The sequence below is a fragment of the Ctenocephalides felis genome, unplaced genomic scaffold (genome assembly GCF_003426905.1).
Source record: "Ctenocephalides felis isolate EL2017-DRISC unplaced genomic scaffold, ASM342690v1 CF-g0.4_SCAFFOLD_01886, whole genome shotgun sequence".
NCBI classification, from domain to species: domain Eukaryota; kingdom Metazoa; phylum Arthropoda; class Insecta; order Siphonaptera; family Pulicidae; genus Ctenocephalides; species Ctenocephalides felis.
This window is the reverse complement of record NW_020538040.1, coordinates 182,037,651-182,056,096: the sequence shown is the minus strand read 5'-3', so window position 1 is coordinate 182,056,096 and position 18,446 is coordinate 182,037,651. Positions and strand designations below refer to the sequence as shown.

Here is an 18,446-nt window from a genome sequence, read left to right as displayed (position 1 = left end):
CAGCTCCAGAAAGGAAAAAAATTGATTTACCTTTAGACGACACTTTCCATTCCTGGACAAATTCCATGCCATGCCATACGAGTATGGCTGTCCAAACCTTCTTGTTCATCATATACAACAGAATAAGATCCTAATGTTTAGTTTGTTCATATACAGTTGAAAGAGCACGTATTTGTTGCCCTCGCACTTTGTGCCTGTTCCTTTGTGTATCTGTGGGTATGTTTCGATCTGCTGCAAATGGGAATTCAGTATTTAAAATTTAATGTCATAAGTCTTACACAGTAGCTCATAGGCCGTCTTCAGTGTAAATCTCATTCGTTAAGCTTAAAGATGAATTAGTTTTTGCAGCAGACGATTAGTAGAGAGCCTCCCTTTAGAGAGTGCAACTTTTGGACTTGCAGCAACTTTGTGTTATTGTGAATTAACAAGGTATTAGATCTAATAAATTGGGGTCCACTCACTATAATCACCGTTGAACTGGGTAAAGTGATCTCTGGTAACTTTACATCTAATGCTGGATTTGAATCTACCGACCTAGACAGTGATAGGGTACTAATATTCGTAAGAGCATTTAAACGTGACTATGCTAAATAACATGTACTTTAATTAACTCATTCTATTTGTACCTTACCTTACAATTACAATTGTCGTAAATACCGCTTTCATCACCCACTCCGGTGCTTCAAACCCTTGTATGACAGTGTCTTGTGTTTTTATTGTATAAGGTGCGACATAGCCTTCTGTGCCAGGTGTGCTCCAATTCTCAGATGAGCCCCAGTACGCGAATAACAGCGATGAAAAACTCTGGAGCCTCGTGCGCCTAACTTCTTCTCAAATGAAATCTATCTCCAACAAGTACCAACAGCAACTCCGAAAAGAATGTATGAAGTGAGACAACACTACTGGCACTGTCGTTTGGCAGCAAGTTTCATGCTTCCCCCGATGCCTTACATATCGACAGAGTCATATTAATTCAAATTTAACTATAATTACATGATACAATTTTCAACTAACTATTTATTTTAAAAATTAAAAAGGTTTTCGTTTACACTAAAGACGCTTTTAAATGTCCTGTACTTTAATGCATTTTTATAATCCAATCACGAATGCAGTGTATAATAAGTACTTCTTATAAAAAAAAGTAAATAAATAATTACCATTACATTTTTCCTGACTGAAATTAGAATTTTCTTGTTGAATATTATAACAGTATAACAATTTATTAGAACATCATATGTTTAACATATGTGTGACAAATTAAGTTTTCAGTTAATAGATAATTCAGTTAAAAACAATTAATAAATTATGTTCATATCAATGAATTTTGAGAGCTAAAATTTTAAATATTATCATTGAAAATAATTAAAAGTAATCTAACAAATTGAGAATATGACTGTCTATATATAAAGATAGTCACAGTTAAACTAATGTTTCAATTTATATATAATTATAATTAAAAAATAGTCTTTTTAAATATTATCCAACATAAAAAAGTGGTAATACAAGCAAAAATAAAATTATATACTTATCTTTTATCGTGCCACAACTGGATAGTTCTGTCAAGAGCGTCCTTTGCCTGTAATTGTAATGCACCACTCAACTAAAATTAAATTAATTACATTATATTACAAACATTCATATATAAATGATGCACAAAAACACATATCTCTTAAGGGAAACTATTCATTAACAATTTATTATAAACGATAAAACAATGCAAAATTAATTTAATATAAAAGAATCATCGATACCCAAATCGCACCACTGAAAGCAGTTTCAATGTGCTGGCATATTTTACCAATAATTTGTTAAAAAGCTTTTGTTGAAATTATGCTAAAAATACTGCTGCTTCCTGTTATTGTTTTAAAAATGCTCTATAAATATAAAACTAAAAAACATAAAACTGTGCCAGTATTCATAATGACTATATCATTGGGATTGTTTCCACAACTATACAGCACCCTATTTTAATAATAAAACCATATTGTTTAAATAATTAATTTAAAATCATTAATATAATTCATTAAGACAATATGCTATTAAGCATACACTAGATTACTGTGTTATATTATTAAGAAACGATGCTGTAAGTATGTCAGATTTATTAGATTTACTCACCGTATTAACAAATACTTCTTTGTGACAACAATATTAATAGGTTGTAAAATATTATAGCTGAAGACACCTAGTGTAGTATTTGCCAAATGACCTAACGGTCGAAGGCCTAATAAATAAATAAATAAATAAGACACCTAGTGCAATGGCTCAGCTTAAGACTCCGCAACTCGCAATCATATAGTAGACAGTTGCATAATGGTTAATATTATTTGTATAAATCACTGTAATAATAATAAATTATATAAAATTACAAGATGTAACAAAAATAAATATTTACATAAACATTCATCTATTCATCAACTAGATTGACTTTCATACTGATATCCAAAATAAATACTATTAATGTAAATTATTGTAATACAGTGACTTTACCTCAGCGACTATATTTTTCCCGCTTTAGTATATTTGTTACTCGAAGAACAAAGAACAAAACTAGACAAGGAATTTATCATCTTATTATAAGGGCTTATTCAAAATTTCCAGTTGTACATTGTACAATAATTTTTACTGTCGAATACATTTTAAATTATAATCAAATGTGCAGGGCAAAGTTCATGTAACATATGTTAACGCATACATTCATATTTAAGCATATAAATAGATAAATAATTCATGAAAAAAGCATTATAAACCAATATATCTTACCATCTGATTGTAATTTTGTTATAAAGGTTTTGCTTGAAGAATTTAATTGAATATTATAAAATAATTGAGATTTATATATATATATATATATATATATATATATTTCTTTTTTTGAATAGTCTTGAATTTGATGTTGATATAATATGTTTAATTTGAGTTAAAAAGTCGGGCATTACATCAATAAAAATAATATTTATATTTATATAGTATTAGAGTCTTTAGAAATTTTATTTAAAATCCATATGTTTCGGTTAGCATCTTAGCCTTCATTCAGTGGCAATCAATTTATCTATAAAAATTAAAACTAAATAATTATTTATTTAAATGAAATTTTATCGGAAATTAAATATATATATATATATATATATTATATATATATATATATATATGTATATTATATTAAATGTTAAATATGATCCGCTTTATTAAAATTATAACATTATAACAATTGGTGGGTTATGCATACAACATGTATGCAATAACCTGCAATAAAGTGAAATAATTAAAAATAATTAATAAATTTTGTTCTTTTCAAATAACTTATAAATTTTGAGAGTTAATCAACATAGAATAAATAATTATTAGGGAACATTTTATAACCATCCGTTGTATTTAATTGAATTTGTAATATAATTTATAGCGTTTATATGTTCAATTAAATATAATTAAATTTTCAAAAAGACCTATTATTAAATATTATCCAAAAAAGAAGTATAATGCAAGTAAAAAAAAAAAATCATATACTCATCTTTTATCGTGCCACAGCTGAGAGTTCTGTCAAGAACTATCCTTATTGCTGGTATATAAGGTTTGGATTCGCATTGCTAAAATTAAATTAATTACAAGAAATTACAACATTCATATAAATGATGCTCAAAATACATGCTATGGCAAATCATCTTATTAATCCCTTAAGAAAAACTATTCATTAATATACAAGTAATTAATAAAATGCAAAATTAATTTAATATAAAGAATCATTATACCCAAATTTTCTCGCTGAAAGCAGTTTCAATGTTCTCAAGCATTTCAACTTTTTACAATGCAAATGCAATTATATATTTTATATTGTGATTCATGCAAATTGTGACTCCCTTTGCAATTAAAACAAATTTCTGTAGAAAAACAATCACTGATATCATCCGTGAAATTCAAACTCATCTGGTTCGAACAACTTCATCAATTCCGAAAATTCGGAGGTAATTATTAATCAAGTTATATTATTCAAATCATAATTCATCATAAACCTATGTCTATATGACGGCGCAATGTTCGAATTCTCAGCGGGTTCTGGATCAACAACAAACAAAGGATGATTTTTGTAGTCATATTTTGCAGAATAAGATATGTTGTAGATTATATTAACCAATTATTGCGTCCACTTATTCTTGTCCACTGAAGCACAAAATGTTTGAAAAATATTTGACAGTAACGGGAACACGGGGGAACACGAGCTACCGTTTTGAACGTCACAGCGGCATCCATAGCATCTTTAAACGGGAGACTAGAGGGGACTAGAACCCTAGACTACTAGACTAGAACACTGTGGATTGTGCCACAAGTGCATCACAGGTGCATCACTCTTCTTTTATCTATGAGTGCATCCTCTGTGTGCCTGTGTCTACATCGTCTTGTTGACATGCATTGGCAATGGGCAAACAGGCATAACATGTGTTGATACTATCTGGTAACACATCTGTCAAAATTGTACATTCTGAAAAAGTTTTATCGTTTCAAACATTGTTTCGGATGTCTTTTTATTGTTTGACGCTTTCATTTTTGACTTGAAATTGATGATTTTGTTTTTATGTGTATATTTTATAGATATTAAGTTATATAAATATGGTTAAATCACGTTCGAGATCATTGTCGCCCAGACGTCGAGACCGTGAACGAGAACGAGAACGGGAAAGAATTCGAGATCGAGATCGAGATGATCGCAACGACCGCGAACGAGACCGCAGGCGAAAGCGAGAACGCTCAAGGGATCGTTCAAGGGACAGGCGTCGAAAATCAGCAGAAAGAAATAGACGGAGATCTAGATCTAGATCACGTTCTGAATCTCGAAGTACAAGAGACAGAAAATCTCACGTTCAAGTTGGTGACAGGCCTCGAATCACAGAAGCTGATCTAGAAGGTAAAACTCCCGATGAACAAGAAATGATGAAGACGATGGGTTTTTGTGGTTTTGATACAACTAAAGGTAAAAAAGTGCAAGGAAACAATGTTGGAGATGTACATGTTATTTTAAAGCGTAAATACCGGCAATACATGAATCGTAAAGGAGGCTTTAACAGACCATTAGATTTTGTTGCATAGTGCAATCTCACGAACTATTATATACCTATACCATATCACCTCAACTATCAGGAACTAATGACCTCAGTATCATTTACAGATACTACAAGTAACGTAACATAACAGTTATCCTCAAATTTGTTGTAAATCTCGACATATTTTTATTAAAATATGTTCTAATTATGAGATACATATTGTAAAACTTTTGATACAAATGTATAAAATTCAATAATGATGTAATAAAGTAATTATTGTATAAATTGTTTTAGTTTAAACAAATTCAGTATTACTTCTACAATTATCAATAACACATTCAGGTTCTGGTTCACTTATCGTACTGTTCTCTAAAATTGTTACTGCTTCCTCTTCAACCATGCTACTCTGAACAGTTCGCAATGTTTGTAAATGTTAGCAAAAATCTTGAGTTGTCCCAAAGTTTAGAGCTGCACTTAAAGTGGCCTAAAGTATAGTAAAATTTCCTATTGTGTAATTAACTATGTTAATAATTATAATTTGGATTATAAAACTAAAAATAAACTGTGGTGAAAGTATTTGCTTTCGACAACAACCTATCACACTTTTTAATTTTTCAACATGTGAAATTCATCTATAAATAGTACCACATAATTTTGTTCCTGCGAGCTTTACTGCTTTGTCAAACCTTAATCAATTGAAACATTTAGACGCACATACGATAAATAATTCATATTGCATATAATTATAATAAATAACTTACCTCGTTCTTACAGTTACTGCTGCTGACTCAGTAACTCTCCTAGTAAAATATTTAGACATTGGATGTTTTATTTAAGCTTTGCAAAATCTTAAACAAAATGTCTGTCTATATGCTATTTGGTATTTGTGAATTACTCAATGAATTAAATATTATTATTATGTCACATATGAGTACAAATTGAGTATTCCTTTCCCTGAAAATAATCACAGCCTGCAAAACATTTTTAGATACTGATACTGTTAATATTGCTGCTACTAAAATAAATAGCTATTAAATTATCATCACCAAAATTTGAAATTAAATTTTCATATTCATGGTAACCGTACAATATCAATTCAAATATTGAACAACATAATCTATTTGATTAAGTTCTTCTCTACATTTGGATTATGATCAAAATTAAACATAATTCCAAATATTTATGATAATTTGATTTTTTTTATTCATTCATATTTAAGTGATCTTATTTAATAATAGCACAAGTTCTCTAGTCTGATCAATGATACATAGAAAAAACTTCTCATTCTTATCTACTGGTTCTCTTCTTGCGTTTTAATTTTAACGGCTAAACCTACCTTTAGTGAATTCTAGTTAAGTCGTCATGACCTCATAGCGTCGGTATGGAACGAACGTTTTTTGAATCATTCACATCGGTTGACTTATTCCCTTTGCTTACAGGGAATCTTGAATGTGATCTTGTAAGAATTTTTAACATTCTTAGATGTTAAATAAATCTTTTTCTGCTTCACCAAAACAAAAACAACACTTCTTGAACCATATTTATAAGGTTTTGGTCATTTTTGGTCACCGATCTGTAAGTACATGAAGCTTGAAATTATACATGTAGTTGTTTCTTCAATACAATTGAACCAAATTGAAAATTTATTATTACCATAGGTCTTTAGCTTTCCTGCATACTGACTCTCCCTGTATTTTCTCTTCTCGCCATATACAATATGTCATTGATCAATTCTATTTTTCTTTTTCCTAGCCCTATCAGCCTCGTGCAACATGCATTCTTTTTGCAATATAGGTCTGATCCAGTTTCCTTTTCTTTTCATTATCGTGCCCAAGAAAGTTCTTTCTTCTCTTACTCTTCTCAGTATCTCTGTACCTAAATGTGTTCATTTCTGAAATATGTACATCGTTAAATTTTCTATCACCTAATTCTTCTTTAATATTTGTATTCCCGAATACAATATACCTTAGATAATTCTAATCTCACAAATTTTATGGTTTAGAATTAATTACGGAGTGACCCGTTTATACGTGGTCAGGAAATGTTGATAACTTGATCATTTTCAATGAATTTTGATAAACTTTTTAAATAAACAAATAAACAAATTTAAAGCCTTACTATTTTTTCAGCTAGGTTCGAAACTCAACGTTGATCAAATGGAATAACCTTTACAAAAAGCCTTTACTGCACGCAATCGGTTGAAATCTGTCAAAGTTATAGAATGTTTCCATTGATCACATATTGATGGCGCACACTGTATAATATATGTAGCGACCTGGCAACCCACATCGCACCTCAATTTGACAGTTAAACATTATCTTTGGCTCATCATGTTGGCAACACTGCGCGAGAACCAAAGTACAAGCTTCAGGATTCGGAACTCTCTTTTCCGTCTGCTGCCGAACAGTCAACATCATAAATTACAATACTTTCCTTTTCATTTTCAATACTAAAATATTATGTACATTTTATAAATAATAAATATAATCGCACATAGTGTTTTTACTATTTCATTATAAATAAAATATATTATATATAGACCACGGTTTCTATATATATTACCTAAAGTAATCTATCTAATAAAGCGGAATCCTGTTCCCCCTGTTCCCCCTGTTACCTTTTTAATAGATCTCTCTGGATAGCTTCTACATCCAAGAAAGACAGCTTTATCAAATGTAGACTGTGATGATAGGATGATATTTTATTGTTTTCTGCTACGATGTTTGACATCCATTATATTAAAAATCAATCTGACGGACACAGTAAATTTATGTATTCTTTTAAATCATAAATGGTTTTATCAACAGCTTTACTCTCGACGCTAAAGTCCATTACACAAATTATATTAGTACTATACATTCATCTAACAATAAGTAAATTACATCTATATTCCATGGCCAAAAATCAAAACCCTCATTTCTATTATATTTTGAATGCTACTAAGAAGTTTATACAAGCCTCTGTAAGTAAACTTGAAATAAAAATGAGTTACAATTAGAGTTATATATTGAATATATATTATTCAATAATCATAATATATTATTATACAAGTTGCAGCTTCATCAATATAATAAAATCTATTTAAAATAACGGAACTAAATACTAAGTTTTACTTATATTAAAAATGATCTGGTTCAAAAGTTCGTTTTATATAATTTTAATGCGTTGCAAAATCACAATTTATAAAATAAAAGATATAAACAATATTTGCGATCAATTTATAAATCATCGCAAAAGTATAACTATTATTCACAAAAACATTATATTTAGAACAAACCAATGGAAATTATATAACAATTTCATTGGAAAATTATATTGGGCATTTGCATGTTAATAGTTCTTACAACAGAAAATAAATAACATGCATTGTGAAATGAATAAAATGAGAAATGTGGTTATCAATATCATGGCAATATTTTGTTATTTACATTATATTAATTTGTTTTCATATGTAAAAAAGTTAAATCAAGAATAATTTTATATACTTTTCAATATAAAGCAAATACAATGTGAAACGAAACTTAGCACATTTGCATTTCTCCTGGAAGTAGCGGTTGCATCAACTCGAAATCAAAAATATTGGGTTTAAGTAATGTAAGTATTCGATTTTAACAAATTGAAAAGAAAAAACAGTTTATATCTATCAATCGTTTTGACTTTAAAATGAAATAATTGAAAATTAGCAATTTAAAGAACACACGTGACATAGCTTACGATGAATTTTTCGACAAGTCTCTAAATTATCTTCTTCAAGTAAATAACACATAATATTTAATATTTTACAATTAATAGCTTTTCATCAGTTGGTGTCACATCATTTTATTCTCTTTCAATTCATAGATAATGTTGATGATGATAATGTAAAATAATAAAAAAAAACACAAATTATTAAATCTATTTCAGATGTATTCCCAAATTCGTTTAGCGCAAGAATTTATTTAGTAGAGCAGAGGTTGCTCAAGACGTATATTTAAATTAAATTAACATAAAAGATAATCTATGGCCTTTATTGAAATTATATTTAGTTGGCTTTTGATTAACAGTCATTGTTGTTTTATTGAAATAGCCTAATTTATCAATAGAAACGTCACTACTTACCTACTTTTACAAACTATTTGATTATTTTTGTTTCACAGAGTTGGACATCCTTCTATTTGTAAACGTTTACTTAGCCAACTAAATATGTAGTTCTATTAAGCAGCAATAAATGATAGCACGATTTCAGCAACCTTACTCTACATGTCACCGATCTTATTGTGGGTTATCTTTTTTCTCGACTTTAATATTGGTCGTGTGACAGTCAATATAATAGGAATAACAATGCCAAATAAAAAGTATTCTCACATCTCATTTCGACGATACAAAAACATAATCACTGTGTTCGAATCATAAGTGCTGATAATCCTGCACCATTGAATCGGAATAGAAAGTGCCGAGGGTCAGGCCGCTCGATGCCATCGCACTGAGGCTGACGTGCGGCGAGGCGGAGGCGACGCCGTTCGGCTGCTGCTGATGGTACAAGGAGGGCATCGAAGACAAACGGTGACCGGAACTCTTCATGTCCGAAGGGGAGTGCGGTAGGTGGCCCTCCATTTCGCTATCACTGGAGGAATCTAGCTGCTTCACGCCCCCCGGTATGCTGAAACCGGAAAACATTTTCAACATTTTCTTTATTTCAACAATAATTACAATCTTAATCTGTCAATTCATGAAGACATTTCAAATTGTTGTTACTTATTGATAAAACTTGTTTTATGTCGTGTATTTCGATATATTCCATTTTCCATTCGCATCTCGCATCTCGCATATCGCACACGGAATACAATTTTAAGATTTCCGTCATCCTTAAAAATATATACAAATTACAAATTACAAATACACCTTAGTTCAGTATCAACTTGCTGGAATCTTTTATGCTAATTTACCATCCTTACTGTTACCTATATATTTTTGCTAATCACATTGTTATTCATAAAGAATAATCGTGAACGTTTCATCTTATTTCAATGTCGAATTCCTATTATAAAACAAGAAGTTTGACGATAAAGGGACCAATGTTCAAACTTCCAATTTCTTTGAACACGATTGACGCCTAGTATTATAACTTTTATTCTACTCCCAATACAGATTAGAAAAGTGATAGTCAATTTCACAGCACAATCGTCAAATTCTTAAAAGCCCACAATTTCTACGATATTTCAGAATATGTCAATAAAACAATATTATGCAAATAAACTGCCTACAAATAATACTTTATTTTCTCCCGACAGTTCCATTTTTTCTATCTTCTTTTTTTTCGTATTTAAAATTATTTTAACATTTTCTTTTTAAGTTTTTTTATCACTATAATACATTTATTATATATTTCGATATATTAAACTTAATTACCGTCAAAAGAATCTCTAGATATTTATCTATTTTTTAAATACTGTACATTTCATTATCGTTCTTTAAACAATGCACAGGAATACCCCGTTTAACGCGGGGGATACGTTCCATAAAAGTAGATCGCAATGCAAAACCGCTTTAAACGAATCTATTTTACATGGAAATATTGGAGTTAGGGGAAAACGGCTAGGAAATTGGTTCGGTATTAAAATTAAAAAGTATGTTATTTTTACTTAAAATAAAACCAAACATTTATATCTTAAAGCGCAAATTAATACCACATTATTATTTCTTGCAAAAATCAAAACAAAATATAAATATCAAAACGAATATTCTTGGAAAAACAAATAACATTCTAAGTCTAAGTCATATTTAGTTAGTCTTCCGCGTTTTCAATGTTTCGCCTTTTTGTGACAAAAGCATCTAATGTTGTTCCACTTTTTCTTTTGCGTTGTTCTCTTAAAAGTTCATCATAAACAGATAGAGCATCTCTAACACCACGCTTTACTTTGGGGCTCCTGTCAAATTTCGGATCATTTTCAATGAACTGATCAATTATTTCAGTTCTACCGTAACTACGTTAGAACACCATCAAAAGTTGTTTTTGGTTTTCCGCTGAATCACTGCTGTCAACATTTTTGTTTTCTTCCTGTTCTGTTCATTCCTTGAGCTCACCATTAGAAAGTCTGCGCTGCTTCTTGAATTATTTCTTCAACATCTTCTTCATTTATCCCTTCAAAACTTGGGTTGAAATAAAAGAGCCAAGAGCGCTAAACAGGGCTAAACGATATGGCGTTAAACGGAGTATTACTGTATCAAGGTTTGCATTGCATAATTTTAGCTTTAGGCTTAATATCGTTTTAGCTTTCTATTTTACTGTAATTAATTTAACTAAGTTAATTTGCTGTTACTGTAATAAGTCTAATCCTGTATCCAACATATATGAAATATATTTATTGTTTATCCGAAGGATTGATAAATTATGTAGCTCTATCAACCGTTATTTTGTTATACAGATATAATTCAACTAAATTTTACACCTTTTCAATGACTTCAAATATATTATTGAAAAAATACTAATGCGACTATACTGTCTAGTTATATTTACTTGATGATGTCCGTTAGTTGAACATTTAGTAATTAGCAGCTGAATAGATAAGTCAGGTATTGAATATAACAACTAAATGGCATTAACAATTGTTTCAAACGTTTTTTTACTCAACGTTTATCCCTTTCTTAAATATTTTACTGTAAATCTAAAAATTTTTATTGTAAAATTTAAATTGGAAAATTGAAACTTATTAAATACAATTTGAAATTATACGAGAAACCTGATTTGTTGGATTCTATTTGATATTCGTTGATATATTATATTTCATATATATATATATATATATATATATATATATATATATATGCAGGGCCGGTCCTGCCTTGCATGCGATGCAAGCAAAAAATGCGGGCGCACGCCTTAGGGGGCGCCAAAACGAGATTCGGAAATGATATTTGTAATATATTATTCATATTTTTTTAATATAATATCTAGAATACTTAATAGATTATAATAAACAATCTAACTTAACTATGGATACGGAGACACAAAAAGCATATTCAGTTTGCAATGTGATATAAGTAAAAACAATTAATTATTCTGCTTATTGTTTAATGTATAAACAATTAATTATTCTGCTTATTGTTTAATCTACTTATTAAATTTTACTTTGTTTGAAGTTAATGTGGAGTCGATAAGAAACTATCTAGTGTTCAATCCCGTAAGCGCAAACCTACGAAAGTTTAAATTAATTATTGGGCATTATTGACGAAAAATTGCGAGCTGATTTAGTTTGAACGGATCTTGTTAAAAAAATAGATACAAATTATAATAGAGAAAAATGGAAAATGGAAGGTCAGTGCTTAGAAAATGGCTTATTAAGACCGAGAAACTGAATAGTAACTTATGTTGTTGTTGAAAATGTTTAGCATCTGATGAACTTCAGGAAATATGTAATTTCTTTACATCTTTTAAAATACGCCAAAAATTTAACTTTAAAACAACAATCTGTTATTCTGAATCAGATGGGAAAGTAAACATTAATACAATTCGGCCCTTACGATATCAATGAAGAGAAGTTTACGATGCAATTTTGGATGTTGTAAATAATGAAAAAAAACAATAAATTTAAAAAATCCAACATGAAAAACGAGTGTTATGTTTAAAATGACATAAGTAAAATGTTTCAAAACCCAAATATTAATTTTACGCATATGTTAGAAATACTTGAAAATGTAAAATATTTGATTGTGGTGAACCCGCAAATCGCTTCGATTTTGTAAATAAAATTAAAATCAATGTATTTTATACACTTTTAGATTGTATTTAATTTTTGTGTACTAAATCCAGAATGATTAAAAATCAATTAAAAAAATTACGTTTAATAAATTTAAAAAACGTAATTGTATAAATTTAATGATAATTGTTAAAATAGTTAAAATTATTGGGGGGGGGCGCTGGAACAAATCTTGCATGCGGGCGCTGAGGACCCCAGGACCGGCCCTGTATATATGACTCCGAATAGTAAATACATAGTTTCGACAACTTATTATTCATGTTTATTTGTGTGTTTTGCAATTTGTGATGTTAAAAACATATATTGTACCACAGTCCACATACTCATACGAATGATACCATGGATTAATAGTGATTTCATCTGTCATATTAGGATACAAAATTTTAAATTGATTGCCACTGAATAAAGGCTAAGATGCTAGCCGAAACGTATGGATTTTAAATAAATTTCTAAAAACTCTCACACTACTTTTTATTTATAACGCCCAACTTTTAAACTCAATATGTGCATGAAAACATATAATAAAAAGGTTTTCGTCCAGCGGTTCCTGTCCTATTTCGAATAGAACTTTAAATTATATTCATAAGTTTAATAAAATTTAAAAAAAAACCTTAAACACTAACAACCTTAGTGTATTTTAAATATTAAGCTTAAACTAAATTTTGGCTGATGAAATTAATATCCATTAAGATGCTTTTAAATTTCACTTAAAAATCTTAAACAATAATCAATAAATGTTGTAATAATTTGAAAAAATGAATTGGCATATCAATAAGCCATGAAGTTGTGTATAAATTTTTCTTTGTTGATTAATTTTATTAATATAATTTATTAATCAATACTTGTTAACAAGCATTTCCAAGTAAGTATACATCTCTGATATAACATTCAAATATTGACTGTCGACACTCATATGTGATGTCAAAAATTATGTTTGTACTTGTTTTCGTTTTGACATTAAAAGCCCTTGGCAGGGGATGATCCGTTGCAATTTGATGTATGGACCTAGTTAACAAACTAACAAGGACTAGGGGTACTGATCCTAGAATTATAATAGATATGTAACATTTCACTGCAGCATAACATTTCAAAAACAAATTAAGCTCATTGTGTATTTTCATTATTGATAGGGAACTTGGCTCAAAATTATTTTCGAATGAATAACTATTATTCATTCAATCATTTCTCTTTTGTTTTTTTTTTATTTGGATAACTTGAGGATAGAAGTTCAAAATGTAGCATTTGAGCAACTTTAAGTTTTAGAATATGTATTATGCAAATTTCGTTCTAATTATAAATTTTGATTTTCAATCAAACAAGTTAGAAACGAATTTGGAAACATAACATTTAGTGAATGGTAATAAAGGTCCAAAAATCAAAAAAGTTGTCTGTATTGTGTGTGCGCGACATACATATGTTTTCCTGTCAAACTGCAAAAAAAACGGAGAAAAAGAAAATAACAACAAATTCGTCAATTTAGAAATTTTCTGCGTGAATTGAAATGTTATATTTTCTGTTATTTCCTGGTCCTTCAAATGACCCGTGCAACGGATTTCTGCAACACTTTCTCATCTTTTTTAACTTCCCGTAGGGTAAGTTATTGTAATGGGCCGAAAATCGGAATTGAAAATTTTAACATTTCTCGACGTTTTGAAGGTTTCTGAACGTTTTGTCATACCTCAGAAAAATGGATGTGTGTGGTGTGTGTGTGTATGTGTGTGTGTGTATGTATGTATGGATACAAACTTCCAGTCACGTTTTAGGGCGCACGGATCAACCGATTTGAATGGTTCAAAAAACATTCGATTCCTATTAATAGGGAAAGAGCTGATTAGTTTTTGGCAAAGGCAGGTCCAGCCGTTTCGGAGATACGGAGCAAAGAGTGCAAAAAATAGAAATCGAATTTTTGAGAAAACGGAGTATCTGATTTGAATGATCTAAAAAACATTCAATTAGTAATGATTGGGAGAAGTGCTTATTAGTTTTTGGCAAAGGCAGGCCCAGCCATTTCAAAGATACGGAGCTAAATATGTAAAAAATGGCAGTTTTTGAGAGAACTAAGGGTCCGATTGAAACGATTCAAAAAACTTTCTGCTTGTCTTAACAAATAATTGATTTTGGAAAAAAAAATTCCATTTTTTTTTTTTTTTTTTTTTTAGTTTTTTGTATATCGAAAATATTTCAGATTTTATTTTTAATTCTGACTATAGTTCTAATATACTTTACAATTTCAACTCTGCAATTCAGTTTATATAATTCTCATAAATATTAGACAATGTTACAATATTTATAATAATCTATTTGAAAACATTCAGTATTCCTCGAACATTTCGTTACGGTACGGGAAGTTCCAGCAATTTGTCTTAAGGCACGATGCCATAATTGCCTCAAAACAGAATTCCACTTACAGCTAGTTAAGTATCTTTTTGCAGCTTCCAGCAATAATTTGTGTGTAATTTTTCTAATTGTAAGTGAAATATTTTAATTTTTGCTTGTTCTCTAGCAACCAATATCAAGCGTTACATAGCTAATTACTAACTTATACTACAGTCGCGATATCTAAACAGTTAATATCGTGTGAAAATCATCATATCTCACAAGAATGAAACAGTTAATTAACGATACTGTTCCAGAAATGATGTGATCATTGTTATATTATCTTCGGGCAAATGCCAAGAGCCCGGGGAATCCGCGATGCCGACCGAGGACGCCTTCATGAATGCATTCAGCATTTCAGTATTCTGGGTCCGCGCACTAGGCATCGAGGCATCGAGGCGGCGAGGCATCGCCCCGTCTGCCGGTATCAGGTTACATGTTACAATGGGTTTACGGACCGTAGAGCCACAATGAAATATAACAACGCACCATCCAATCCATCCGCCGTCTCGCTCGAACGTATCGTCTTACTCGGCTCGCACCGCAAGGCAACGCACACAGTCGCAGTAGCAGTAGCAGTCGCAGTCGCGTTGCTGGTCGCGAGGTCGCGAGGTCGCGACTCAATCGCGATACCTCTGCCGATGTTGTTGTTGTTACAGAAAATTCGAATACCTTCCATATACAATATCTATTCACACGGCACTTTCTTACATTTTCTTCGATTCCTTTCGAACATTTGTTTCCATCATCAATTGGAATTCTAGATCATTTACAAGTTCTTAGGTTAGACGACTATCTGACCGTTATAATGGTTTATATATTTATTTAATTAAATGAGTGCATACCCCTAACAGCTCAATAAACGTGATAAAACTAGTGCAAATGATACCTCATTTGACATATTTCATAGAGCCAGTACGTTCTATTGGATTAAAGAGCTAGACTAGCCCGAACAGTCAATCATATTTCTTAAAAAAGCATTCTTTAAATTTTCAAAATCTAAAAGAAATATTTAGGACCCATATCTTAATCTTGTTTCGTATAACACCGATTCGCACAAAACTATATTTATTTTCAAACGGAACTCCTGTATTATATTTGGAAGGATTTTATCAATGACAACGATATGACAATTATTTGTTAAGTCTGAACATAAAATTAAATTCAGAGTAAATAAATATTAAATGTCTTATAAATAAATTCAGAAAAAATAAAATAGAAAATATATTTTAGAGTGAAAGTAGAAAGTAGAAGTAAAAACAAAAGGAAAAAAAACGATAGTTATAAGTGTTTTAGTTCAGGTTATAGTTTTATATCTATTTATATTTTTGATTATTGTAAGATTTTGATTAATAGTAATGAAAAGAATGAAACCGTCGAAATCTAAATAATCTGTTATCGGGCAGCTGCAATATCAGCATTGCCTAGAAGCAAAGAACTTATTTCTAGTTTATATGTTATTATGATACTAGAAATCTGAGAAATATGTTATTGCATTTCTGTCGCAGAAACAATCTCATGATCATGTTTCAGGTGGTTCCAAAAACGTAAAGCGAGAAATGACCCATGTTACCAAATTTATTTCATAATCGCCAAAAACAGAATCAAAAATAACACAAATGACATTGAGAGTTATACAGGAATATCAACTCACAATCAAATCATAATATGATGAAGAAATAGAGACAATACTAAATATTTGCAAAACGGGGGAAAGAAAAGAAGCAGCGAAGCTGAATGTGAAGTCAGATGAATAATGGATGCAAGATGAAGATGAAGGATCTTGCATTACTTCCGAAATATATCACACTCCGCAACCGATTTTTTTGCGAAACATTTCAGCCAAAACTTGACCTTTTTATCGACGTTTTCTCAAAAACGACTGAATAGGTTTAAAATATTTAAAAGCCATTTGATGAAACTCGATGAGAAATCGCGTTGATTAATTTTGTGCGTCGATTGGTCGAACCGTTTCTATCACCGCCTTTTAAATTAATCTGGCAATAGAGTTCATGATCTAAACAAACTACTTAAAATATTAAAGGCCTATGAAATTATTGTATATATGAAAAGTAGTTGAATTATATGAAAATTCATTAATTTTTTTAATAATGGACCACGCTGCTTTTAAGACATACAAGCGCAATTTGTGCACCATAATTAAAAGAACAATAAGTCGATTTTGAATGTTTATCTAAATAGCTAAATCTATTGATTATTGGAAAGTTCAAGCAAATGCTAGTCTTGAAGCAAAATACCATTTACGCCTAGTTTAATATTTACACTAGTTGTCTTTGATTATAATATAAATGGTTTAGCGGTAATGAGGTTTCATCGAGATTCTACAATAAAAATTAATAGAAAAAAGAATCTATTGCATTGCATTGTTTTAGGCCAAGACGGACGGTCAACGCAGTTGATAACGATTGAATTTATTAAAGAGTTCAGCTGGTGAATGGCTAACTGGCTAACTGGCTGACTATGTGAAAGACACAAGTAGTGCGCTAAAATTCTGTCGTTGTTGCTGTCGCTGAAATATATAAATAACTAGAGACGGCAGATACAAATACAATACTTTCTCATATTATGGTGCCCTACAACAACCCGGTTTAAATGTAAATTACTCATAAAACTAGTGGGGCGCATGGTATCGTGCCTTAAGGCAAATTGCTGGAACTTCCCGTACCAAAAATTATTTTTTTTTTAAAAGATTAACATTTTTGAAAAAAAATTACTCTGAAGAAATTATATTTTTGAGAAACTATATTTTTTGACAAAAATTTACTTTTTTTGAAAAAAAAACGACTTTCTGAAGAAAAATTTATTTTGAAATATTTTGGAAATTCTGAACTTTTTTTCAAAGCAATCGTATTGCTTTAACTGCATAGAGACGAAATATCGAAGCGCGTAAGCGCCGTGTCGCTGTCTAACGGATAAACACTGGTACGGAACCCATAGGAATGTAAACAAAATTTATACTTATTGTTAAAATCTCTATAAAATATCTGATAATTTGATGAGCATATGTCTAATGATCATTTTTGAGCGCCAAATGGCATTTTTCTTTTACATTTTTTACTAGATCTCCGAAACCGCTAGACCTACCTTCATAAAAATCAGTTCAGCTCAGTTCTTCATCTTGTTAATACAAGTAAAATGTTTTTTGAATTATTCAAATCGGACACTCCGTTCTCTTAAAAACTGAGTTACCGTTTTTGGCACTTTTTGCCCCATATCTTTGGAACGGCTAGATCTGCCTTCGCCAAAAAGTAATCAGCACGTCTCCTTATCAGTAAGA

At 30.3% G+C, this 18,446-nt stretch overlaps 1 protein-coding gene across 1 annotated transcript; it reads left to right on the top strand.

Moving 5' to 3' along the window:
* Positions 1–4,409: 4,409 nt before the first annotated feature.
* LOC113377692 (U4/U6.U5 small nuclear ribonucleoprotein 27 kDa protein-like) lies at positions 4,410–5,210 on the top strand. Its single transcript, XM_026618087.1, has one exon. It carries the CDS (start codon positions 4,606–4,608, stop codon positions 5,080–5,082), a length of 477 nt encoding a protein of 158 aa, XP_026473872.1. The 5' UTR covers positions 4,410–4,605; the 3' UTR covers positions 5,083–5,210.
* Positions 5,211–18,446: the final 13,236 nt, after the last annotated feature.

Coding starts and splice junctions, on each gene's coding strand:
- LOC113377692 (XM_026618087.1), top strand. CDS start 4,606: ATGGTTAAATCACGTTCGAGATCATTGTCGCCCAGACGTCGAGACCGT.